This window comes from Danio rerio, chromosome 3 (assembly GCF_052040795.2).
Source record: "Danio rerio strain M-AB ecotype USA chromosome 3, GRCz13ab, whole genome shotgun sequence".
In the NCBI taxonomy this organism is placed as follows: Eukaryota; Metazoa; Chordata; class Actinopteri; order Cypriniformes; family Danionidae; genus Danio; species Danio rerio.
The window spans coordinates 15,821,575-15,848,208 of NC_141023.1; the positions used below are offsets into that span (position 1 = coordinate 15,821,575).

General features: G+C 37.0%; 1 protein-coding gene and 1 long non-coding RNA gene across 5 annotated transcripts in view; one reads left to right on the plus strand and one right to left on the minus strand.

Annotated features, from left to right (window-relative positions):
• LOC141381163 (uncharacterized) overlaps positions 1 to 25,353 on the minus strand; it is a 40,475-nt gene extending 15,122 nt beyond the window's left edge. The window contains exons 1-4 of one of the 3 annotated variants that reach the window (XR_015480557.1): positions 25,003 to 25,353; positions 24,663 to 24,765; positions 16,893 to 16,910; positions 13,960 to 14,032 (exon numbers count right to left, since the gene is read on the minus strand). This is a non-coding gene — a long non-coding RNA (uncharacterized LOC141381163). Of the gene's footprint in view, positions 1 to 13,949; positions 14,033 to 16,892; positions 16,911 to 24,662; positions 24,766 to 25,002 lie in introns of those variants that run through there. The other 2 variants (XR_015480556.1, XR_015480555.1) reach the window with 2 other exon arrangements.
• On the plus strand, positions 1,507 to 14,281 carry kcnj12b (potassium inwardly rectifying channel subfamily J member 12b). 2 transcript variants are annotated; one of them, XM_087244138.1, is made up of 2 exons: positions 1,507 to 1,682; positions 10,663 to 14,281. In XM_087244138.1, the coding sequence occupies exon 2, from the start codon at positions 10,737 to 10,739 to the stop codon at positions 12,000 to 12,002; it is 1,266 nt and encodes a 421-aa protein (XP_087100264.1). In that variant the 5' UTR covers positions 1,507 to 1,682; positions 10,663 to 10,736; the 3' UTR covers positions 12,003 to 14,281. The 2 variants fall into 2 exon arrangements, with proteins under 2 accessions (XP_087100264.1, XP_087100263.1); XM_087244137.1 differs by lacking the exon at positions 1,507 to 1,682 and adding an exon at positions 4,377 to 4,876.
• Positions 25,354 to 26,634: the final 1,281 nt, after the last annotated feature.

The window sequence follows — 26,634 nt, forward strand, 5'->3', positions numbered from 1 at the left end:
TAACAATGTAAGCGAGGCCCACAAATAACGCGCTCTGCGCTGGACTATAGATCTGCTTTGATATGGTCTATTGAACAGACTTATTTAGTTCAATGTGCAATTTAGCAATGTGCCTTAATACACCTCCTTTTTTGGACCAGAATGCCAGTGGGCGCACATATGAGCGCAAATGCATTTGCTATTTAAACAGCGCGGTGCAAAACGTTAAAACGACTCTTGTGCCAAGCTGAAACTGGCAAACAAAATTTGCGTCGCGCCTTGCGCATCATTGCGCAGGGTGTGTGATCAGGCCCATAATGTGAATGAAGGCCAGAGTTGAGTCTGTTTCTTATACAAATCAATAATCTATTCAGAATACTTGGATTTAACCACTGCATTCATATTTATTTGTTTATTTTTATCTCTGTACAAAGGTTTTGAAGGGTTGGGAGATTTTAGTGAATACTTTCAAAATTTTGAAATTGATGTGATTTCCAGGCATTTTAGATAAAATATGTTTTATTGTTATTTGCATTAATTCTGAATTCATGTTTCTCGAGCTTAAAATTGTACCTTACAAGGCTCATGCAATATCATTCAAAAGTCTTTTTTTTATATACAATTTATTATTTTTGAAAGATGTATTAGTCAGAAAGGATGCATTTATTTGATCAGTTAAAAGTGACATTTGTGAAAGTAAACTAATTCTAAAATATTATTTTAAATTTGAAGGAAATTGTTCTCCTCCTGCTGGCGTGGGTTTTCTCCAGGTGCTCTGCTTTACCCACAGTCCAAACACATGCACTATAGGTGAATTCGGTAAGCTAATTGGCCGTGAATGTAAGTGTGTGAATGAGAGTGTGTGGGTGTTTCCTGGTGATGCGTTGCAGCTGAAGGGCATCCATTACGTAAAACATACACTATGCTAGATAAGTTGGCGGTTCATTCCACTGTGGCGACCACTAATTAATAAAGAGACTAAGCCGAAAAGAAAATGAATGAATGAAAAAAACAATCTTCCATTGCCATCACAGCAGTAAACTACATTTACAAATTTATTAAAATACAAAACATATTTTAAATCCTAAACACTGTTGCATTTATGTCTGTTTCATGTCTGTTTTGTAGATTTATTGTTGATTAGTTGTTTCCAAGTATGCCTTATCCTGCTTTTCCTTAGAATTTACCAATAAACATTCAGAGATCAGAGCCAACTCTCATTTAGTTTCTGAATTAAGCCAGGTGATTATGAATTTTTCTTTTTAAATATTCCAAAATCTTTTAATATAAATTCACAATTAATATTATAACTAAATATTTCACAAAATTCCATTCATTTCGATCAATCTATACTAATACCGTATGGTGAGCATAACAAACTTTCAAAACATAAAATCAAATCTTATTTTAAACAGTAGTATCTACACTAACATGCAACTCAACACGAGTCTACTTGAGCTGTGCTTGTTGTTTACAGTAAACTTCTCTGCCCCTCTTTCAATAACAGATCGATAGCAGTCCTTGTAGCACAGTTCCAAACATAGCAAGCGCACAACATGAAACCGACAAGCCATCAGTGCAACCCAAGCTGACATCACAGCCAGAGTGTCTGTGTTTACCACGATGAGCGCTCAACACATGGATCTATCCATCGACCTATTGCAATAGTTGGCGGTATCTATCATATGCACTCTTACACCCAGGTAGGAGTCGGATTAATTAGCCGGCGTGACCATGCATGACAGATGAGCGTATGCGTGTGTTCTTTTGCGATTATTTGTAGAGGCAAATGTCCTGGTTCTGTCACCATCCACGTGTGTGCAACCCAAACCAAAGCCAGCCTCTTTAAAGTGATTATTCAACCGAGAACATGTTCACACACACACACATGCACACTTGTACAGCAATATTTATGGGGACTTTCCATTGACGTAATGGTTTTTTATACTGCAAAAACTGCATATTCTATCAACCCCTACCCCAAAACTTCAACTATTTGTACACATTCAAGAGAGATTCTGGAATTTATGAGCTGCTTTGAAACAAAATGTCCCCACAAGGTCATAATTCACTGGTATTACCACTACATAAGGAATACCAGGTAGACGCACACACATGCATGTTGGTTTTGGTGGTTTATGAGGACTCTGTATTCTGTTTTGATGTTGATGATAAAAAAATAATGTATTTTAAACCATAAGATTTATTTTATGGTCTTAACTTTCCTAGAAACACAACTCTCACAGGAAACCTGTGGCAAATCTTGTGACTAGATCACGTTACGTAAGATTTTTGGTAACATTTTATAATCCCTATACACTATGAATCATCTATTAAGCATTAGCAAAAATTTGTTAAGCATTACCTCTACATTAATAGATGTTAGTAAGCAGTCTATAACTGCAGATATAAATGCTCTATTCTCGATTTATAAGCACATTTAAAATGTATATAATAATACATATTATATTTGTATAATATGTATTATGTATAAATTGTATATAATAATACAAAATTCTTTCATACTTTGTTACTGATTATTTTTACATTAAAAAAATTAAGTATCACATTATTTACAAATCATTTGTATTAAAGAGTAGCTGGGTTTTTTAGGATCATGCAGAATGAGTTAGTAAATGACCAACAAATATTCAAATCAACATTCATATATTATTATTCAATCATATACTAATAGTTAATTTATATGTTAATAAACGCTTTCTTAATTTTACCTCATCTAGTTTTGTGACCTAATCTAAAGTGAGGATTATTTATGCTTATATTATTCTTATATATGCTTATATGCTTATGCTTGAGGGTTTATATTTTTTAATCCTTAATAAATCACAATTAAAGGCTTGGTATCAAAGGAACAATAATCTTTGCAATCGTACCTAAAAGGTAAAATTACTGTAAAGTTTAAACATCGCCGAATAACAGGAGCGTCAGTATAACATAAAACAACAATATAATAATTATAAAATATCATACTATAAAATATAATATGATACAACATTTCAATGTTATTTAGCGATGTTTAAACTGCACAGTTATTTTATTGTAGTTAATATTGCAAAGATTTATTTTCATTTGATACAGTTTCATTTGTGCATCTTCAAATGAATAGAAATGAGTAAAGTGGTTTATTTTCTTTTTTTCCTGTTTAGAATATAACTTTAGGAGCTTTAATAAGCTTAAGATCCTTTAATTGTTCTTTATAAGAGATTTATAAAGCATAAATTGTCCTCACTTTAGATAAGATAAAGATAAGTTAATAAAGCATTTATTAACGTACAAATTAACTATTAGTATATGGCTGAATAATAAGATATATAAATGTTAATTTGAATAGTTTATTAATCATTCTGACAGATCTTAAAAACCAGCAACTTTTCTCAAATAAATGATTTGTAAATTATTAGCCCTCCTTTGATTTTTTTTTCTTCTTTTTTTTATATTCCCCAAATGATGTTTAACAGAGCAAGGACATTTTCACAATATGGCTGATAATATTTTTCTTCTGGAGAAAGTCTTATTTATTTTATTTTGAATTGAATAAATTCAGTTTAGAATTTTTATAAAACATTTTAAGGTTAAAATCATTAGCCCCTTTAAGTTGTATTTTTACGATAGTCTACGGAACAAACCATCGGTATACAATAACTTGCCTAATTACCATAACCTGCCTAGTTAACCTATTTAACCTAGTTAAGCCTTTAAATATCACTTTAAGCTGTATAGAAGTAAATATCTAGTCAAATATTATTTACTGTCATCATGACAAAGATAAAATAACTCCGCTATTAGAAATGAGTGATGAAAATTATTATGTTTAGAAATGTGTTGAACAAATCTTCTCTCCTTTAAACAGAAACTGGAGATAAAAATAAACAGGGGGCTAATAATTTAGGGGGGTTAATAATTCTGACTTCAACTGTATATATATATATGCACTTATAAGTCAAGAATAGAGCATTTGTTATAAACTGCTTATGAACATCTGTCAATGTAGAGTTACAGATAGTTCATTGACTATTTGCTAATGCTTAATAAATGATTCATAGTATGTAGTTAATACAAAATGTTACTTGATTTTTAACAGATTTGAATTGAAAGGACACAAGGCATATCCTCACAAGCCACCTCAGCATTGCAATATCTAGATCATATATGTCATTACACAAATTTGTATCTTCATAACCCACCATAATAAGTACACAGCATGCACTTCACCCCACAAAAATCATCCACATGTTCTGCTAATTTTCCAGAAACTGTAATGTATTCAACCAAAATAGAAGGCAGTAAAATCTACTTGGTTTGGAGCTGCTTTTTAAAAGCTCTGCTATTGAGGGCGCATCGGTGAGACTGTGGTCTCTGCAAATGCCAACTTCAGAGAGAGAGAGAGAGAGAGAGAGAGATCGCAAACGAGAGAGAGAGAGAGAGAAAAAGAGAGAGAGCGGGTGTGAAAAACTGCAGCAAAGATCAGATAGCAGACAAGGGTGAGAGAGAGTCAGAGAGAGAGAGAGAGAGAAGAGAGAGCAGTGTTTTAAATGTTCAAAGAGAGAATCGTTTGCGAGGTGTTGCACGGAAACATTAGGAAATCTTAGCCATGCATGCATAAGCCTCAGGATGACCACGACTGAGCTGAAGATCTCTGGAACCTGTTAGCACACAGATAAGACCCTCCTTCCAATATATGCGTACATGTGCGCGACTTTCCATCTCTGTGTGTGTGACGCTAAAGATGAGGACCTCGCTGGACAGTCAGGATCCCTTTTCTTCCGCTAAGGGAACCATGTTATTGGTGGGGGAGCTGTGAGAAACTCTGCGGAATAATGCTTTAGTTCAACTTCAGTTGTTAGGTATTTCCATGCACACGAGGGGAAGAGAAAAGGTAAGCAGAAGGTGTTTCGGTGTTGTTGAGTATGCATGTTCGTCAGCTTCTGTCTCACACGGACAGTCCTACAGGTATTTTCTGCAACCTGTAGGTGTTTCTTTGATGTCTGCGAGCGTTTCATGTGCCGAAGGTGATGCTCATCAACACTGCATGCTCTGTCATTTTCACCGTGTGTCATCAAATCAATGAGAGGCTGTCGCAGCGTTCCTGGAATATGCTGGAAAATATCCCTGATCTTAAAACTCGTATGAAAAGACTATATTTAGAATAGGTCAGAGGTAATTCAAATCCTGGTTGTGCAAACGCCGGCACCTGTTTGCACGGACACAGCGTGACAAACCAAACCAAATTGTCTGGTTTAAAAAAATCCATCTGAATTTTTTGGAGAAAAAAGTCAGTAGATGCAACTCCATGTTAGCGCTGGCGCATATGGCGAGGGTGATACGAGTTCATAAAGTTTATTAAAGGAGAGCGACGCCGCTCTTCAGAGACTGTGGAAAGGGTTTGGAGGGAGGAGCAACAAGGAGAAATAGCTGAAGTCTGTCAACTGCCTGTCAAACTTCTCACAATCTGTCATCACTTTGATTCCTCGGCGTATTTGTCATTTCGGGACTGGAGGAGCAGTTGGAAGGGTGGAATGTGTTAAATGCGCTTGAGAATTAAACCGACGGGTGTCCCTTTTGATTCTGTGTGCATGGAAAGCAGAAAAAGGAAACAGAATGTTCTGTTCAGATGAAGTTTCTGTCGAGCACCACCACAGGGTACAGTTATCTTCCTCTGATACCCAGACCATCTCATGCATATCAGAAGAGCATCTTTACCCACAATTACTTTGCAATACAACAAAGAAGTGCATTAGATTAATCATATCCATGCAAATGCACCTAATTTTAAATGTAATTATTAATAATTAATAATAATATTAATAATTATTATTATAGCTGATTTCATTCATTTCCTTTCCGGCTTAGTCCGTTTATTAATCTAGGGATGCCACAGCGGAATGAACCACCAACTTATCCAGCATATGTTTTATACAGCGGATGCCTTTCCAGCTGCAACCCATCACTGGGAAACATCCATACACTACCACTCACTACGACCAATTTACCTTACCCAATTCACCTATAGCGCATGTCTTTGGACTTGTGGGGGAAACTGGAGCACCTGGAGGAAACCCACGCAAACACAGGGAGAACATGCAGACTCCACACAGAAATGCCAAATGACCAGCCAAGGCTTGAACCTGCGACCTTCTTGCTGTGAGGCGATTACGCTACTCACTGCACCACTGTGCTTACCCTTATAGATGATTTATAAAATCTAAATCAATTTGTTTGAAGCATATTCTAGGTCCGAGTAGACAATTTCTACATTTATTTTATTGTAAAATTATTCAGGTTTAAAAGAAATTGATGACATATAATGGATTTTTAATGGCATGAAGTATTTGTTTTTTATCTAGTGCAAAACACTTTTCCAATAATACAGCAAATGCAAAAAATAAAAAAATAAATAATATGAATTAGTAATATTTTATATTATATACAGTTAAAGTCAGAAATATTAGCCCCCCCTTTAAATATTTTATTCTTTCTTAACAATTTGCTAAATAATGTTTGACAGAGCAAGGGATTTTCACAGTATGTCTGATAATATTTTTCTCTTCTGGAGAAAGTCTTATTTGTTTTATTTCAGCAAAATAAAAGCAGTTTTTAATTTTTTTAACACCATTTTAAGGTCAATATTATTAGCCCCTTTTAAGCTGTATATTTTTTCGAAAGTCTACAGAACAAACCATCGTTATACAATAACTTGCCTAATTACCCTAACCTGCCTAGTTAACCTAATTAACCTAGTAAAGCCTTTATATGTCACTTTAAGCTGTATAGAAGTGTCTTGAAAAATATCTAGTCAAATATTATTTACTGTCATCATGGCAAAGATAAAATAAATCAGTTATTAGAGATGAGTTAATAAAAATATTATGTTTAGAAATGCGTTGAAAAAAAATCTTCACTCAGTTAAACAGAAATTGGGGAAAAAATTAACAGGATTAACAGGGGGGCTAATAATTCTGACTTCAACTGTAAGAGCAAAGATGTATCTCAGTGATTTTAAGTATCACCTTGTGATGTATTTCATTCTTAGTTCTAATATTTTATATGTATAGGGAAAATGGATTTATTATTTTCTAACTTATATAATGTTTTATTTTATATGCAGTATTATACTGTAGTTGTTGCCCGGTTTAAAATGTCACCGGGCGTCACGGTGGCACAGTGGGTAGCACGATCACCTCACTGCAAGAAGGTCGCTGATTCGAGCCTCGGCTGGTCAGTTGGCATTTCTGTGTGGAGTTTGCATGTTCACCCTGTGTTTGCGTGGGTTTCCTCCAGTTGCTCCGGTTTCCCCCAAAAATCCAAAGACATGCACAATAGGTGAATTGAGTAAGCTACCATAGTGTATGTGTGTGAATGAGTGTGTATAGATGTTTCCTAGTGATGGGTTGCAGCTAGAAGGGTGTCCACTGTGTAAAACATATGCTGGATAAGTTGGCGGTTCATTCCGCTGTGGCGACCCCAGATTAATAAAGAGACAAAGCTGAAATGAAAAGGAATGAATGAATGAATGAATAAGTTAATGAATGAATAAAAATGTCACCACACATTTCAGCCTTCACTACTGATGAAAAACATAAGAAATTCTGTAGATCTGTGTATTCAAGTTGAGAAAAGAGAAATTTCTGATAAAATGAGTTACAATAATAACACAAACTTCACTCTTTTTAAGCATAAATAGTACAAATAACAGTGAAAAATTATTTTAAGAGAAGTTTCGTAAGGGGCGAGTAAGGGGTGCAGTAGGTAGTGCTGTCGCCTCACAGCAAGAAGGCTGCTGGGTCGCGGGTTCGAACCTCGGCTCAGTTGGCGTTTCTGTGTGGAGTTTGCATGTTCTCCCTGCCTCGCGTGGGTTTCCTCCGGGTGCTCCGGTTTCCCCCACAGTCCAAAGACATGCGGTACAGGTGATATGGGTAGGCTAAATTGTCCGTAGTGTATGAGTGTGTGTGTGTGAATGTGTGTGTGGATGTTTCCGCTCCGTTCATTCCGCTGTGGCGACCCCGGATTAATAAAGGGACTAAGCCGACAAGAAAATTAATGAATGAATGAAGTTTCGTAAACTAATTTCAAGAGGAGCATGTGATATGATTGAGCACGACTGGCTGCTCATCTGTAATCAATAATAATCCAATCAGAGGGATCCGAGCTTTCAATAAATGAACCGATTTTCCCTACTGCTCTATTTTCGTTTTGGAAGAATCCCCCCTCCACCCCATCTCCTCCTTTTCCTCCCTTTCAAGACCTACCTGATCTCAGACCCCCTTATATGCTTATTGACCATGCGGGAGCCCTGGGCTCAATTATATCAGAGCTCAGAGTTCTCTCCGTATGACAGCATGCCAAACCTGCTAATGATGCTAAGCATAGTTACATGGGAACTCTTGAAATGAGAATTAACAGAATTTAAAATCTTAAAACAATATTTGTAAGACCTTCAGCCATCACAGAACACGGATTACTCCATCTTTCCTTATCCCAGCAGTACTGTGCTATCAAACGACTGAATGGTTACAGGATCTGCTGACATTTAGATAGGAATTAGCTGACATCACATCAGGATGAAGTGAAGACGCCGTCAGCTGCAAATCTATTCTCACGGCTATCACTGAAAAACTTATTAAGTGCTCAACTGTCTCTCTCTTCTGTCAATTTTGAGTGATTGGCCACCTGGATGATGACTAAAATACCACTGCATGAAGCCGACAGTCACCCCTCAAACAAACACACACACACCTACACACAAACACACACGCAAAATTTCTACCAGACAGGTTTCCATGGAAACCTCTATATCCCTTCAGCTTTTCATGCGATGCTTGTATTTCCATGTACTGTAAGATCTATCCAGCTTTTCTTAAATGCGCATCAAGGAAATATGTTTTTCTCATTATCACTCTCGTCAATTCTGAGGCTTCTTAGTTATTCACACTCACCAACACAGCAGCACCTGACACTACCCAGCCCCCTGTATGTGTGTGCGTCTGTGTATATGTGTGCATGCATGTGTGTTTTGACGTGTCTCTTGTCAGTACAGTATGTCTTGGAGCGCAGATTCTTGTAAGTGTGTGTGTGTGCGTGCAGTAGACTCACTGAGACAGGCGTCTATTATTAGAAAGACAGATCACTTGACTCAGGCACTGGCTAGACGCCTAAATCTGGACCCCAACGGCTCAGAGCTCTGTCAAAAGAAAAAAAAAACAGCAAATTGGCATGATGATGATGATGATGATAATGATAGCAATAAGCACTCCAGCACAGCTAGGAGGAGTGTGGACTTGAGCGCTTCACTGTGCATAAAGGTGCAGAGTTTCACAGGAGAAGTGGGAAATTTCTTTAATTAGCTACATCTGCTGAGAAACAGGCAGACGACAGATCTGCACATCTGCTCCTTCCTCACTCACACTCACAGAGTAGCACTTTAGTGCACACAGGCTTGCAGTCGAGTAACACACTTTTTTAGCTCCAATGACGAATTGTGAGATTTATTTTTGGCCCAATTTTGGCCTGTATCCGTCAGGTTTCCCATTTTCTTTTTTTAGCTTGATACTTTAAAGTGCTTTAATTAGGGATGTACTGATTAGGCATGGGCCGGTATAAGATTCTGACGGTATGATAACCTTGGATAAAAATATCACGGCTTCGGGGTATTGTGATTACTGCTCTAAAATATATTCAATTTTACATTGTTTGCAACCACTTACTTTAGAAATCTTAAGTAAATTCAATGAATCATTTTTTTCTGCTTAAGTTAACCCTGTTTGTGAATTTGTGTTTATTTATTTAATTATTTGACATGGACATCACAATTACACTGGACAACCAAATGCATTTAAGCATTTTAGCAGACTTGCTAATTCTCAACACCAGTCCACAGGAGGCTTGACAACATGAAAATTAAATAGATACATATACACACACAACATTATAATTCTTTACATATAATTACTGAAGGCAGAAGCACTACTAAACATTTTTATTACTTTCTAATTTTGGGCCTACAGGTAAATCAGTCCACAATTTGGTTCCCTTAACAAAGAAAACAGATTGACCAAATCAGGTCTTACACTTTGGCACTAGACAGTCACCATTAGCAGTTGCTCGTGTGACTCTGTTAGACATTTGATGCCTACTGATTAGATCTGAAAACACCATTAGAAAATGATTATGTAAACATTTAAAAAACTATTTAAGATGATTCAATTGAATAAAACTATCAAAACTAAAAATGTTGTTTAAATAAAACACTACAATGATGCCATTGCATAGGCTTTCAGTCCACAATTTTAACTGCTTGTTTATATATCGAGTCAATAGGTTTCAATGTAGTTAAAGAAGCGTGTGCCCTTGATGTAGTGCAAAATGACAAGTGAAAGAATATCATTGTGTGCATGTATACTTTTGCAGTTTGATACTTTAAAAATCTTCTAATAAAATTAAAACAGTTTAGATTTGGCTTAACCTTCTTGTATTTTTAACATGACTATCCAATTTTAAGTGAATGTCTACAGTTATCAGGCCCTTTCTAAAATAAAAGTATTTAAAAACATGTGGATGCTACTTTAATGTGCCCTGCAGGCTTTTTAGGGATATGTGAAAGCATGAGCACAACTGTTTGTCAAGCAAAGCTTGCATGACTGATGTAATGTTTTGCTTCATCCTCAGGCAACACGAACTGATCCAGAGCTGCGTTGGTACTCTCTCCTGCTTACGGACTGCTCACAGTCAGGCAGAGTGGCATGAGTGTGGGCAAGCCCCACCGCTATAACATCGTGTCATCGTCGGAGGAGGACGTGGGCCGTCACGGCACCATGCCCGCCCTCGGCAATGGCTTCGGAAATGGCAAGATCCAGACCCGGCGGAAGCTGCGGAGCCGCTTCGTTAACAAAACCGGCCAATGCAATGTCAGCTTCGCTCACATGGACGAGCAATCCCAGCGATACCTCGCTGACATCTTCACCACCTGCGTGGACAGTCGCTGGCGCTGGATGTTTCTACTTTTCTCCCTCGCATTTGTCATCTCCTGGTTAGCGTTCGGATTTGCGTTCTGGCTTATCGCTCTTGTCCATGGTGATCTAGAGAAACCTCAAGAAAACTTCACGCCATGCGTCATGCAGGTCAACAGCTTCGTCGCAGCGTTTTTGTTCTCAGTTGAGACGCAAACAACAATTGGCTACGGATTTCGCTGCGTGACTGAGGAGTGTCCTTTAGCTGTGTTTATGGTCGTCTTCCAGTCCATTGTGGGCTGCATTATTGACTCGTTCATGATTGGTGCAATCATGGCAAAAATGGCGCGACCTAAAAAACGTGCAGAAACGATACTGTTCTCGCATAACGCCGTCATCTCAATGCGCGATGGGAAGCTCTGCCTCATGTGGCGGGTTGGGAACTTGAGGAAGAGTCACATTGTTGAGGCTCATGTGCGGGCGCAACTTATTAAACCCCGAATTACAGAAGAGGGCGAGTACATACCTTTGGATCAAATTGACATCAATGTTGGGTACGACCAAGGTCTGGACCGCATCTTCTTGGTCGCTCCCCTCACCATCCTCCATGAGATAAATGAGGAGAGTCCGCTGTTTGGAATCAACCAGCAGGATCTGGAAACATCTGATTTTGAGATTGTGGTCATACTGGAAGGAATGGTGGAGGCGACTGCCATGACGGCTCAGGTGCGCAGCTCCTACCTGTCCAGTGAGATCTTATGGGGCCATCGCTTTGAGCCTGTGGTATTCGAGGAGCGCAACCAGTATAAGGTGGACTATTCGCACTTTCATAAAACCTACGAGGTGCCCTCGACGCCACGCTGCAGCGCCAAAGACCTGGAAGACAACAAATCCTTGGAGTCCGGTGCCAACTTCTGCTATGAGAATGAGTTAGCTTTTATTAGCAGGGATGAGGAGGAGCAAGAGGAGGACAGGGGTGAGAGGGGGACTGAGCTAGAGACACTTTCAGCCAATCTGAACTTTGATCAGAGGTCGTATCACAAAGAGTCTGAAATTTGACCCCAGATCAAAGTCTTTGCTTTATTGTAGACTCGATAGCCTATTCTTTTAAGGGCTTTTCACACTGCGCTTAACCCCGGTTCATCGTCATTCTAAAAACCACTTTAATCCATGGGTAACAACATGTTTCACACCTGTAATTTGAAAGCAGTTTTAGCCCCAGGGTTTTAAAACCCTGCTCCGGAGCTGGGTTTAGCACAGCATTTGAGGTGTTAATCCTGGATTGTGGTGCTAAATTTGTTCAGTGTGTAATGGAGTGGTTTTTGTTTGCTGCTGCTGGATTCTTGGCAACAGACGGCCAATCAGAAACTGATCAGCGAGGTTCAAGTCATGCTATTTATAAATGCAGCAGAAACAGTAGTAAGTGAGAGAAAAGTCAGAAAAATTGTAATCAGAACATTGTAAGCTGGCATACTTTGCTCCTTGCTTTCATTCATTTGTACTTTTGCCTTTGTTTTCTTGCCTTTGCGTATCTCACGAGACTTAAAATAACTAAAAACCTACCCGGTGACATAAAGCTGCCAAGATGTGGAAATGCAGTGTAAAAGTTACCTGCTGGTCAGCCAATTAGCGACAGTGACAGCGACAAATATCCAAATAAGAACCGTTAATCTGGGGTTTAGGAATGTACAGCATGAAACGTCTGTTTGTGAATACCCAGGATTATTCGTTTTACCACTAGTATGGTATGAGCAGTGTGAAACATGATTACAAATAACCCAAGACTCAGGCTCCGTTCACCCTAATATGTTTTAGTTTTAAAACGCATAAGTTTTGCTTCGGTTACGCCTTTAGTCCACATTACCCCAGAGATTTTAAGCGCCAAAACCTGAGCTTTTTGAAAAAACGCTGAAGAGGCTGTTTCCATTTTAAATTGCTGCTGCTCCGTGTCAGTGTGGATGTGGAAAAAACGGAGACATCTGAAAATGGAGGCATGGCTGCAGACATGCACTTATCTGACTGGGGCTTTTTCCTCAATATTAACTCAAAAGTTACTCAAAGTACTCAAAGTTCAGTCTTGCATCCTTTCCTGAAGTACAGACTTCGCAAGTTTGATATGCAAAATAAACTCCCAAAGACACGTCAGGTAAATCTTCAAAGGGAACAGTCTAGACTACTTTATTATGCCGTTCACATCACCCTGGATATCTTAACAATAAAATGAAAACATGATATAAGTTACTGCCTATTTTCATTTTGATATCAGCAGTTTAACAGACACCAAAAATGTTGAGGTGTCGTGTAGCTACATATTAACATGACCTGTATTCACTGTATGCATATTCATACAAAACAGAGCCTAAAACATAACTGCCTCCTTTTATTTTCATTGAAAATACGAAATATACCCTCTTTTGCTGAATATCAGTTTTAATAATCAAAATAATCAAAAATGGCCGATTTAAAAGTATAACGTAAAATAGGTTTATAAAATATAAGAAATAAATGAATCAGTGTCATGGTTACATTAATATATTAACTTATCTTTGTGCTCAGCCAAAACACATTACCTGAGAACAAGCAATAGATTTAAAAGACCAAAGTCTGGGAATATGTTGTTCGATATAGACAACAAAATTAATTAAACGTTTAACAAATATTGTGAGATTAGATCCAGCAGTAGATTCTTGATGAACAGTCCAACGTGCAAAGCTCTTATTGCTGCAGTGCATGCCAGAGTGTGTGTGGTCACGTGATGTGCGTTTTCACCGGTATAGTGTGGACGGAGAGTTCTACAGAAGCGCAGGGTGAAACGCCAGTGTGGACACTGATCATTTTCATATGAAAACACCGTTTTAAAACTAAAACGTATTAGTATAAACGGGGCCTCAGTTTATCCAGGGTTTAGGATGACCCAGGATTAACAGTTTCAAGTGTGAAAAGCCCTTTAGTGTCAGTTGTTTTAGTGTCTGATAGATACAGAGCAATGCAAGTGCCATACGAAACCTTGACCCACTGTCCTATAGCCATGCTGTAGTCGAGGGCAGGTCAGGAAAAGAAAGTGCTTTTTGTAGATGTCGGAGGCCTTCCTGTAGGAAAACTTGAAATCTGATTAGCTGTTTCATACTGTAGTTTGAAGTGATAGCTTTAAGTAGTATCATTATGCAATACTAAGCTAGCCTGGGTGCCATATTGTCCGAACCTCTCTTCTTGTAAACAAGATTTGCACAAAATAGGTTGTCAACCACTAGTATGTTTTTTGCTTGGATATCGAGTAGAACATGATGCACTTTTTGTTTGGTGTGATTTACAGCAATAAAGTGACTTGAAGACATTTATCCATGCTCTCCATATTCCACTGGTTTATTTATTTTTTCCACTACGTCAGAGCGAGGACTGTGATGTCGGATGGTTTTATTTTTACCATGTAATGAGGTACTACTTTAGAGGTGTGTGAAAGATAATTAACACCTAAATAGAATGCATTTTCTCCTAACAATGAGCAAGATGGTTCCCAGGCTAGCAAATAGCAGAGACAATTTATTCAGTATTAGAAAGTGAGTATATAAATATACAAGCAGGTGAGTGGAATGCATGACGAGGTATAAGGATTTTCGCACAATATATAGTACCACCATTCACACTCATGCTCAGGACAGCATCCTTGTATAAAACCACTTGCACACTCACAATAAGAGCCAGAAGACATCAGAACATCATTCTGAGTTGATTTAGTTATATTACAAACTCTGTTTTCTATTTGAAGTCGAGATTTGTTTATAAAATAGCTTTAAACCAAGATATTTACAGCATTACATGTTGTGCTAAAGAAACAGTTACATTGTGCTTGTGTGTGCATGTGTGTGTGTGTGTGTGTTTTATGAAGTACGACCTTCAATTTGACCTTTCTTTATTGGTGTTTCTTTCCTCAAAACAGCTGGCCACATGCGAATGTCAAAGGAAATGATCAATACTAAAAGCTACTTCTATGGTAGATGCCAAAGAGTTAAAGTCAGTATTGGATTTAAGGCACACTGCAAAAAAAATCTTTATCAATATTTTCAACTGAAGTACTTATTAAAAAATCCTTTGAACTATTTAATTTGACATGAAAAGCATAGATTATAAATGTGCACACATTTATTATTCTAGCACCATTGCACTGCTTCCATATTTTGCTATTTTTCTATTTATTTATGCTGTTGAACTGCATTATGGGACCTTGATGTTTCCTCCAACAACATATGATGTTGACGTTTGAGAAAGTGACCCTTATTGAGATTTTCTTGTCTCTATTGGTGTTGTAAATTAGGGTACACAAACCTGATGATGAAATGATGATAATGAAATGCTTTTCTGTTCAAATACAGAATTAATTATATATTATTTCTTACAACATTTTGTTTCAAAATATTAAATATCATTAAATCAATAAATGTCACCTTGTTTAAGTCTGGAGTTAAATTTGAACATCAAAAGTCAACAAAGCAGACAGCAAGGTCCCAAAATACAATTCATAGCTGCGAATAAATGGAAGGAGCCTCACAGCAAGAAGGCTGGGCCAGTTGGCATTTCTGCCGGCAGCTAGCTCTATGCAACTCCCACATGGCCGCCCATTGAAGCTAAGCAGGGCTATGCCCAGGTTGCTGCTGGAAGTGATGCAAGTGAGACGAGCAGGGGGCGACCAACCTGCAGTCTCTGTGGGTCCTAACGCCCCCAATATATTGATGAAGAGTCTATACTGCTCAGTGAGCGCAGTCTTTTGGATGAGACGTTAAAACGAGATAGTGACTCTACGTGGTCATTAAAAATCCCAGGATGTCCATGGAAAAAGAGCAGGGGTTTAACCCCGGCATCCTGGCCAAATTAGCTCACTGATCTCTGTCCAACATGATCTCCTAACCATCCCCATATCATAATTGGTTTCATCACTCTCTCTCCTCTCCACCAATCCGCTAGTTATGTGTCCTGGTGCAATATAGCTGCTGTCGCGTCATCCAGGTGGATGCTGCACACTGGTAGTGGATGAGGAGATTCCCCCATTGTGTAAAGCGCTTTGAGTGTCTAGAAAAGTGATATATAAATGAATTAATAAATCCATTTGAAACAGTCCCTAAAAGTGATGCCGTGTCTTCAGTTTCTGAGGCGCGTTTTGCATTCGCACTATAAGAGTACCGTGCCAAAGCCCAACTGAACCGCACCACACCTCTTCCAACTGTGCATGAGCCGTTGTCAAAATCCTTGTCAAACGAATCAGGAAACACCCCGGGGCATGGTTCGGATAGCATAGTGTGAGTGCAGCCTTAAATTGGCTGTAGTGTATAAGTGTGTGTGTGTATGTGAATGAGTGTGTGTGGGTGTTTCCCAGTATTGGGTTGCAGCTGAAAGGCCATCTGCTGTGTAAAACATAAGCTGGATAATGTTATGTTGGCGGTTCATTCCTTTGTGGCGACCCCTGCTGAATGAATGGACTAAGCTGAAGGAAAATGAATGAATAAATAAAAGAATAATAGTAAATTAATGTTTTTTTCTGTACAATATGGTTAAATGTCTTTCAAATTTTAAACCTAAACTATTTGGCTATGTTTAAAAACCTACAGGGTAAATAAAACAAATACTGATTAATAAAATATATATGCAGCAGCGTAAATCCATGCTTTACATATTTCACATAGTGAAGCTAAATTATAAGCATTCAGTGTAATATGACAGGTCCATTTAATTATGCAAGGAGATTTCCACTTGCACACCTACCTAAAAGCCTGTATGAATTACAACAGGCAACTGACAACAAACCAACACTAACCACCCACCTCGAGTATCCTACATGATAATTAGTGATAGCGACAATCTCCCTCCTTTTGAAAATCAGAGCAGGGAGAATGGGAGAGGTGCGAACGAGAGCCAGAGACAAAGAAGGAACAAAGGAGAGGGTGTTCACCCACTCACCTCATCCATCACTCCACTCTGTGGGGGCAAATAAGAGTCCCTGATTAAATGAAGAAGGCATTATATGAGATGATTTAAATAAATTAAGCGTTTCATCAAGGTAGATTATTATAGCCAAAGTCAAACTCTTTCACAAGGAGGAATGAGATGATCTCCTTCAGATCGTCTAGTCTCTAAAAATACAGCAAAACTACGTCACGAAACCATCAGAAGACCCCGAGTCGCACACTTTGTTGTTTTAACCGCTGTCAGGTCGTGAAATGAAAATGGAGTCATTATTCACACTATTTCATGCAGCATCAAGGCTGCTTTCAGGTCACGTCCTCATAACCTCTTCAGTTGGGTTTCCGAGGGTAAAAAGTGAGTCAGCTCATGATTTCAGCTCTTCAGGAAAGAAGGCAAGACAGATATAAAATCGTGAGGTACTTTACTGCAAATGATCTTAGCCCTGCTAAGGTCATACCCGTTTAAAGTTCTCAGGTTGATTTCTGGAAAATGGTAGCAGTTTCTGTGCTGGTTTAAAAAGGCAGATCAGCACTAACCCGCTTGATCAAGTTGTCTGACAAGTCAAAAACAAGCATCCAACAACGGGCTAGTTAAAGACAGCTTGAAACCATGTAAAAACGTCTGAAACCAGATTAGAATTTTTTCAGCGGAGAAAGAAATGTTGCAGACATTACACAAATATAAAACTACTTCAGCCTTATCTTTTGAAACGCAATAAAACATTTCTGCTTAGCAATAAGCACCAGAAGTGTATGCTGATCAGCTAACAGCCTAATATAGGAATTATCATCTAAAATTAAATGGAACATTGTTAAAACTCAGAACACCTTGTTAATAGCGACACCAGTGGTCAACGTGCAAACTGCAGTCAGCAGCTTAAAGCTGATTTACACTTGATGCGTTTTGATAGTTTCTTTCTACAGTTATCCCCCCACCCCCCCTCAGATTGCATTAGTTTTTTATTGTAATAAGTTATCATTTTTTTTTAATTGTACTGCATTAGTTAATACAATATAGATTATATGAAATATTTTCAATTTTTTTAAATATTATGAAAGAATGGAAATGACCTATGACAGCTTTCATGTAAAATAGTTTGGTATATTTACCTTCAACCCACAGCTCTCAATGATATTTGGTTTTTGGCCTTCATACGAAAAAGTTTGGGCAACCCTGCTATAATCTATGTCGGCTCTAAGTAAATATTCATTCATTTTCTTGTTGGCTTGGTCCCTTTATTAATCTGGGGTTGCCACAGCAGAATGAACTGCCAAATTATCCAGCAAGTTTTGATGCCCTTCCAGATGCCCTTCCAGCCGCAAACCATCTCTGGGAAACATCCACCAACATTCATTCACACTTATACACTACGGATAATTTAGCTTACCCAATTCACCTGTACCGCATGTCTTTGGACTGTGGGGGAAACCAGAGCACCCGGAGGAAACCCACGCGAACGCAGGGAGAACATGCAAACTCCACACAGAAACGCCAACTGAGCCGAGGATCGAGCCAGCAACCTTCTTGCTGTGAGGCGACAACACTACCTACTGCGCCACTGCTTCGCCTCTAAGTAAATAGATAAAACTATTTCTTTGCATAAGACATTGATATTACACTACATGACTTTTTTTAGGGGGGTTTCACCTTTATTATGATAGGACAGCAGAGACTTTAGACAGGAAAGCATTGGGAGCAGAGAGAGGGGAAGGATCGGCAAAGGATCTAGGCTACTAGCGCCGTACACTACATGACTTTTTAAAGGATTATCATGAACATTATAAAAATTAAGGATGTGCACATAAATGTCCTGCCCTTTTGACTTTCCCAGCAAAAATATCCTCCAAGCCCAAATCAGTCGACAGGATTTCATACACAACCAATGAAGTCATTTCAATGGAAACCTTTAAACAGAAATAAGCAATAAACCTGAATGTGCAGCTGAATGTGAGAGAGCGCAAGTGCCTATTTACACCAAAGATTTCCAGGTAAACAGGTGCACTTTTATGTCTTTAAAGCATCAAATTTCAGCTACAGCTGCGTGAAGTTATTTAATTACAGCATTCAAAAGAGGGAGGGGGGGAGGGGGGGGGGGATGAGGATACAACTAAGTACACACATATTACAGATGAATCATTTTCTGCCAGAAGCTGTGTAATCTAGCATCAAACAAATGTCATTGTATTGCGAGGGAGTGAAGTGTGAGTATTCAATGATTAATATCTATTATCCACACTTGGCACTCTGATGTTCAACAGCATTTGAGCACAAAGCAAGAAATAAGAATGAAAGCTGATCTGTGCAATCTGAAGTGAAGTTCTTATATTACAAAATTATATGAGAAGTCTTGCTATATTGGGGTACAGGTGTCCTGCAGTCTGTCATCGAAAAAGAATCATAACAGATATAACCATGGTAACAAATGTAACCCTGGAAACAGTCTATCTATAATTGCTAAATGTACAGGCCTATCTATAGATTGGTTTTCATCCAGTTCCACCGTGCACCTTACAATCCCACTAGAGTTTCTTCGATTTACCAAAAGTGCATGTTAATAACAAGAATGTGAATCCAATGTAGTGGCACGATGGCTCAGTGCTTAGCACTGTCGCCTGACAGCAAGAAGGTCGCTGGTTCATGTCTCGGCTGGGTCAGTTGGCATGTCTGTGTGGAGTTTGCATGTTCTCCCTGTGTTGGCTTGGGTTAATAGTCTGAATTCCTGTACTGCAAGAGCCAGGGGCCCGGCCAGATTTCTTGCAGCACCGGAATTATTTTGGTGAATTACTCTGGTGTAATTTGAAAGAAAGCAGGCGGTCTTACAATATAATGCTCCTAAGTCCTGACGTTATTTCAGAACAGCATATCTGTGATTTCCTCATTCTTATTGAGCACCGGAACAGCCAGTGCTCACGACTCTTACACATGATGAACGCATGGACCAGTGCTTTCTGCACGTGCATTTTATTTTAACAGTCATCTGCATAACGGTCCTCACAGCAGGCTATACCAACATGGGAGAGCAAAGTGAAGATGCGCTGTCCTTCAGCTTGCATTAGAAAACGGTCAGTTTACTGTTGGGAAACCCACATCTGGCAAGTTTGATGTATGGGAGTCTTTTTCATGAGTCATAGACGCATATGGAAAAAAAATCCACTTTGTGCGATATGTGATAATTCCTCAAAGTTTTATTTAGTAGTCACAAGACAGAAACCTCAGGTATAAGGTGGCACTCATGTCTTATTACAAAGGGGCAAACAAAATTGATATTTAGCCTACAATCCTTGCATAGCATACAGTTTTATCTGTTATCTCTCTTTTTTGGTAGTATACCCAATATAAACATGAGATTTTGGAAACCAGATCTAAATTAGGGCAGGTAAGGCAGCGGATGAACAAAGGCTGAATATATGGCAGGAGCGGCTGGGTGCGGAATAAAACCTTGCGGAAGCGGGACTAAAAAATTAGTCCTGTGCAGACCTCTAGCGTGGGTTACCTCCGGGTGCTCCCCCCTTTAGGTGAACTGAATAAACTAAACTGGCCGTAGTGTATGTGTGTGAATGTGAGAGTGTTTCCCAGTACTGGGTTGCAGCTGGAGGGGCAGCCGCTGAGTAAAAGATATGCTGGATAAGTTAGGGGTTCATTCTGCTGTGTCGACCCCTGAGGAATAAAGTGACTAAGCTGAAGGAAATGAATGAATAAATGAATGAATGAATGAATGAATCCAATGTTTAGATTACAAACTCAAAAATTCAGATTAGGGTAAGACACAACAGGTACAAAAAAAGTTCTAAGATTTCAGGGGGAAAAAAACGTTCAAATACACTTTTTTTTAAAAATGTTTTCTTTTGTAGCGCACTTTATGAATTCCATCTGTGTCTGTAGATTTGAGTTAAAATATATATTTACAGAGACGCTTTTCTCAAAATTAGATTTTTCTCCTCTACTTCAGTTTTACTCATATATTCTGAAGGATTTCATAGAGGGATTTGTTCAAGCATGTGTGTGATTACACATATTTTACTCTACAAAATGATTGTTTTTTGGCTGTTTGAATTATTTTCAAAATTATGAAGTGATAAAAAGATTTATATTAATTTAAAAAAAAACTATCTATAAAACATAAAAATTAACAACAATTTTGAACATGAATTTCTCCAATGTTCATATTTTTGTACCTAAATTAATGCATTTTTAATTAAACAATGCCCATATGCATATTAAAAAACAACATTTGCAAACACTTTTTGCATTTTTTTTATATTAAAAAATCGACTGAGGAATATAACTACACTATAAAAATTCAATGACTAACAACCATAACAACATATGTTCTTTGTTAATTTAACCTAAAAAAAAAAAAAGAATTATGTAACTTAAATTGAAATTGCCTGAGGTTAATCTGAATCAGCAAACAAACTTAAAGGTGCCATGAAGTGCTTTGAAATGTGCATTTTTATTCAATGTCTGATGTAATCTCAACTGAAACATGAGGAGAGGGTGGGATGTAGTGTAGCTCATCCCCTTTTTAAAAAACAGCTAATAGCGTTTTGTTTTAACACCAGGGGAAGAGCACATCAAATGAAAAGCAAATGGGAAGCAGTACTAGAGAGCATCTTATTGATCAAGATTTGATGAGAAACTGAAGTATGATGTGACATGAATAAAACAAACTGCAAGCTTTACATGTTTATATCAGCTTTAAATCTTTAAAATGTCGAACTGTGAACTGTTTTGGAGCACACTAGCTTATAAATATATATAAAAATCTAAAAAATTACACACTCGACACACAAGATAAGCACACTCTTCACAGATTCCAACATTTGCCAGTATCATCGCTCAATTTGGGTACTTTGCTGTTTAATCCATTGAAATGGTTCTAACTGTATCTCTCTTTTAGTAAATTACAACTTCAGGGAGCAGAAGGATGTTTGCCCTATTATAAGTTCAAGTCTAAAAGCTTTAGAATGTATGTCACATATAAAGGTCTAAAAGATCATGCACATTTGCCTTCTGGGTAGACTGGAAATTAATGCCAAATATAACATAAAACTGGGAGAAGTACATGGAACTGACGACTCGCCATTTGCACCTCTACTCGAGCACTGCTTACGTAATCCAGAAAATAGCAACAGTTTAAGGATTTAGAGTGACGGAAGGTTTAATATTAATACTTTAATACAAAATACAAACACAGAGCTTTAACATAGTTTCGCATATCTTCAGCAAAATGACATTGGGAAGAACAAGAGAGGTAAGGTAAGAACTGTACAACTGTTTAAAATGAAACAGACAAATGTATTATTATTATTATTATTATTACTATTAATATTATTATCAACTACTTTATAGTGATGTGATTTTTATCAGTGTGAAAGGGATATTCAAACCATTTAGTTAAAGCAACACAGGGATATTTTACAACCATTAAATCTGTATCAAGTCTTAACCGACAATTGCATGAAGCCATAAATAATGATGTATTAAATTATGTGATTCCTGTACTTTGTGTGTGTGTGTGTGTGTGTGTGTATGTCACGTGTGTCATGTGACGTTTATTGACGTATTACTGAAACCAAGCTCTCCACATGATTCTCTCTTTGATTTATATACAGCAGATTATTTGCTTTTTATAGCACAAAAACTCTTATTTTTCTTTGATTTTCAATAGAATTATATTTTATATTCCATAAGCTACAAAAACTGAACCTTTCTGTAATTCATAATATTCTTTAAACACATTATTTAGTGGCTCTATCCAGAACTGTGCTTAAAGTGCCGTATTTAAGCTAACATTCCCTAGTTTTATCAATTTATTAATTCACTATTTCTATTAATTAGTTAATCTAAATGTTTCAAAAACTATTTGATTTGATTTATTTATTTCAAACATAAATAAAATACATAAAAATTCTTTAACAAAAAATACATTTTAACGTGGTCGAAATGCAGCGGGATGAAGCACAAGCCTATTAATAATCATTTACATTAATTGATTGTTTTACCATACAGAATTTCTGCAGGTTTCACCAAGCTAAATTTAAGACATTTTTAAGACCATTAGAAATTAAATTTTAGACTTATACAGGGCTAAATGCTAAAGTGCTTTTTATAATATCCCAGCTGGAAAAGATTTTCAAAAGCCCTATCAAAAATGATTAAAATTAATTAATTAATTAAAATATATATTTATTTTATTAATTTCCAAATATTTTTAGTCACAAACCTTATAACCCTTACCAAGAATAGAACAAAACACAGCTGTCAATGACTTCAGTATAAAGTAATAATAATTATTTATTAACAGAAAATAGAGGTCGGGTAGGTTTCCTCAGCAGTAAATAAATGGAGAACTTTTAAGCAAATGTTACTAAATTTAAAGTAATTAAAAGCTATTTTTAAATAAAAAGTTAGAAGTTTTATTGAGATGGATTGTTGGTCATTGTTTGGGTGTTAATGGCCAGATTGCTATACATAAACAAAGGAAAATGAAGACCTGTTAAGAAAGATTTAAGACTTACAACACAACATTTCAGTAGATTTGAGACTTTTTAAGGCCTAAATATTAGCTTTTGATATTTAAGACATTTTAAAACTTTTTAAGACCCCACAGATACTCTGCCATATATATGTACCAAATTTTACCATCCTCTGTCATCTTACAGGTAATTAGGGACTTCATTCATTTCAGTCATGAAACAGTAAGTGCATTTTACACAGTTATTGATGAAATGAATTAAAAATCTGTTCATATTAATCAAATAAAAACGTTACCAGCCAATTGGTGAGTAACACTGCTTGATTAATTCAACAATGATGTTATGTACACACATTTGGTTTATTATTCCCTGAATGCACTTTTTGTTCGTGAAAATATTCAGATTTATAAACGATTTACAGTCTACAGAGTTAAAGAAATATTGTAATACTTGTTAAGAGTCAGAAAAAAAGCTTCCACTTTTTAGTCTAAGGTGAAAGGTATTTAGTCAGTTATTGATCTGATTTCTAAAATGAGGTGACAGTACTGTGCGAAGAAGAAAACCTACAGGAAAAAATACTATAGCAATTTATAGAAAATACTATAGTGTTTTTGAATCATACTAGTAAACCGAATATAGTATTTACAACTAGTTTGTATAGTTTTATAATTATTTCCAGTTTTTGGGCTGGGCGATATGGAAAAAAAGGAAGTCTTGATTAATTACTTTCAATATTGAACAATAACAATATTTCGATATCAGTTGTTAATGCTTCCATATTTAAAAAGAGTATCCCAACATTGACTGAAGCCACAAAAATCAGGGGGTCCATTAAATAACATAGGTTAACCTATTTTTGGTGGCCGATAATATTTAGTGGATGAAAATTTGGTGTATCTCTAAAATCAACACACTTCTAGAATCCCATTGTTGCATATTTCTGCTGTGTGAATGGCTTTTAGATCAATATAGAGTAAGTCCAGAGCTTACAATTGTTATTGACATACATTTTATAGTGATTCGATATAATTTCATTTTTGGCCCAGCCCTAGCGTAGTTTATTACATCTTTGTAGAAATCTGTATGGTATTCAGAAATTTGTTTATATTTCTATAGTTGCTGTATTACATCAGTAACGATAGAATTATCACAACAGATTAATTCAAGTGCTTTACTAGTATGTTTCAAAAGCACTATATTTAGTATTAATACCGTATTTTTTGTGACCAGAACTCCAAAGGCAAGTTTTAAACCCCATGACCTTCAAATTAAAATGTCAATTTACCTGTTGTACATATCGATAAAAACATCTTTTCAGGTGGAGATGCTGAATTGGCAGTCAGGGGATTGTTTTAGTCTGGTATCACGAATTGCTGAACAGCATGGACCTTTGTACACACAGACAAGAGACAGAGAATGCAATTTTTAAAAATTAATCAGTGTTGTGAAAATGTAACACAATGAAGAGGCCGTCGTTTCAAAGCAACATGCATTATTCATAAGTAATTACTGACAAAGGAGCCGTCAGAAATTTAATTAGCAAGCTCGCACACCTGCCGCGCTAGTCTCTCTCGGTGTGTCTATAACGTTAGCTTACATAAAAACACAGCATTTCAGACACTTACAGCCAGGAAAAACATTTCAAGGCGCATACATGATGTGAAACGATATCGAGACGTTGTTGTATAAGGGAATTATAGCCGCCCGTCCTCACTTCAGATGCTATCGGTTAATTAGTTTTTTGGCTAAATGCCTTTTCGACGCTCTAAAACACACCATAGGCCATTACGAAATGTATCAAATACCTAGTTCACATATGACTTATTAAATCTTCGAGAAAATATATGAATATACAAATAGGGAGATCCCACTATTGTAACATTAAGCAGAAATGTACAGCAAGATGTTTGTTTTTACTGACAACTTTGTAACGTTACTTAACGCGTCGACAGGTTTCCAAACAAAGTACGACATCTAGCGGTTGAAAAGGAAAATACACAGTTGTGGTGGCATCTTAATCCCTTAACTAGCCCTCCAAAAATGTCGTTGACTTTTTTTCTGTAGTACACAGAAGATTTTTAGCTGAAGCTTCAGTTCAGAAAATAACAGATATTCACTTTCTCTTCTTTTCTTTATCCTTATTCTTGGCTTCTGCCCACCTGTGATTGGCAATAAGGAATGCTGGGTTGGATAGGCGTTCAGTTTATTGCCTGCTATTATTTCTGTATAGGCTTACACTCAAAAAATAAACTAAATCATTGGGGCAGTAACTTTTTAAAGGGTACAGTTTTGTTCCTAACAGGTCCTTAAATTTACATAATAATACCCAAGTACAAATGTACACCTCACAGTACCTTAAAAGCACAAAGGTAATCCTTATAGATACGAAGGTGTACCCCAAAGGTACTAATTTCCACCTGTATGATACAAAACTGTACCTTTTGAAATGGTACCACCCCAGTGACAGATTTGAAACCTTTAATTCTGAGAGTGGGGCAGAATTGTATTATTTTTTATTTTGCTATTAGCAGAACTGGGCACTGAGGCAGGTGTTCTGCTGGTGTTGAATACCTCTGTTACCCTTGAGTGCCCCGCCAGTGTCCTCTTACTTCTGGCCATTGTGGAATTGTTTGGTGCATTTATTTAAGTTCTGCTTTTTTTATATTCTGAAATAAAATTGTATTCAAGGCCAGTTTTGTAATGATCACCCGTGAATTTTGTTTTGTTGCAGTTATGGAAAGCTGTAAAAAAATAAATGCAACCCTGGATCAGAAAACCAGACATACCCGGTAATGGCTTTTTTAATATTATTTAATTAATTAGATTTATTTGGCATCTAAAAGGTGAAAGAAATAAGTTTTCAATTGATGTATGGTTTGATAAGAGAAAAGTTGACAGAAATATTATTAAGTATTTGAAATTCTGAGGGTTAAAAAATTGAAATATTGAGAAAATTACATTTAAAGATGTACGAATGAAGTTCTTAGCAAAGCATATTACGAATCTAAAATTAAATTTAATATATTTACTATACTATATTACTATACACTTATGTGTCTTTAAGGAACATGGCATTTAATTAATTTTCTAATGATAATTGGCATAAAACATAAAATAATTTTGACCCATGCATTGTTGGCTATTCTTAATAAATCCAACTGGTTTTGTGGTCCAGGTCTCAATTAAGAAGAACAACACATCAACAGATAAAATTTGAATGTGCAAAGGTGTGTACAGACAGATGGACAGGCACAGAG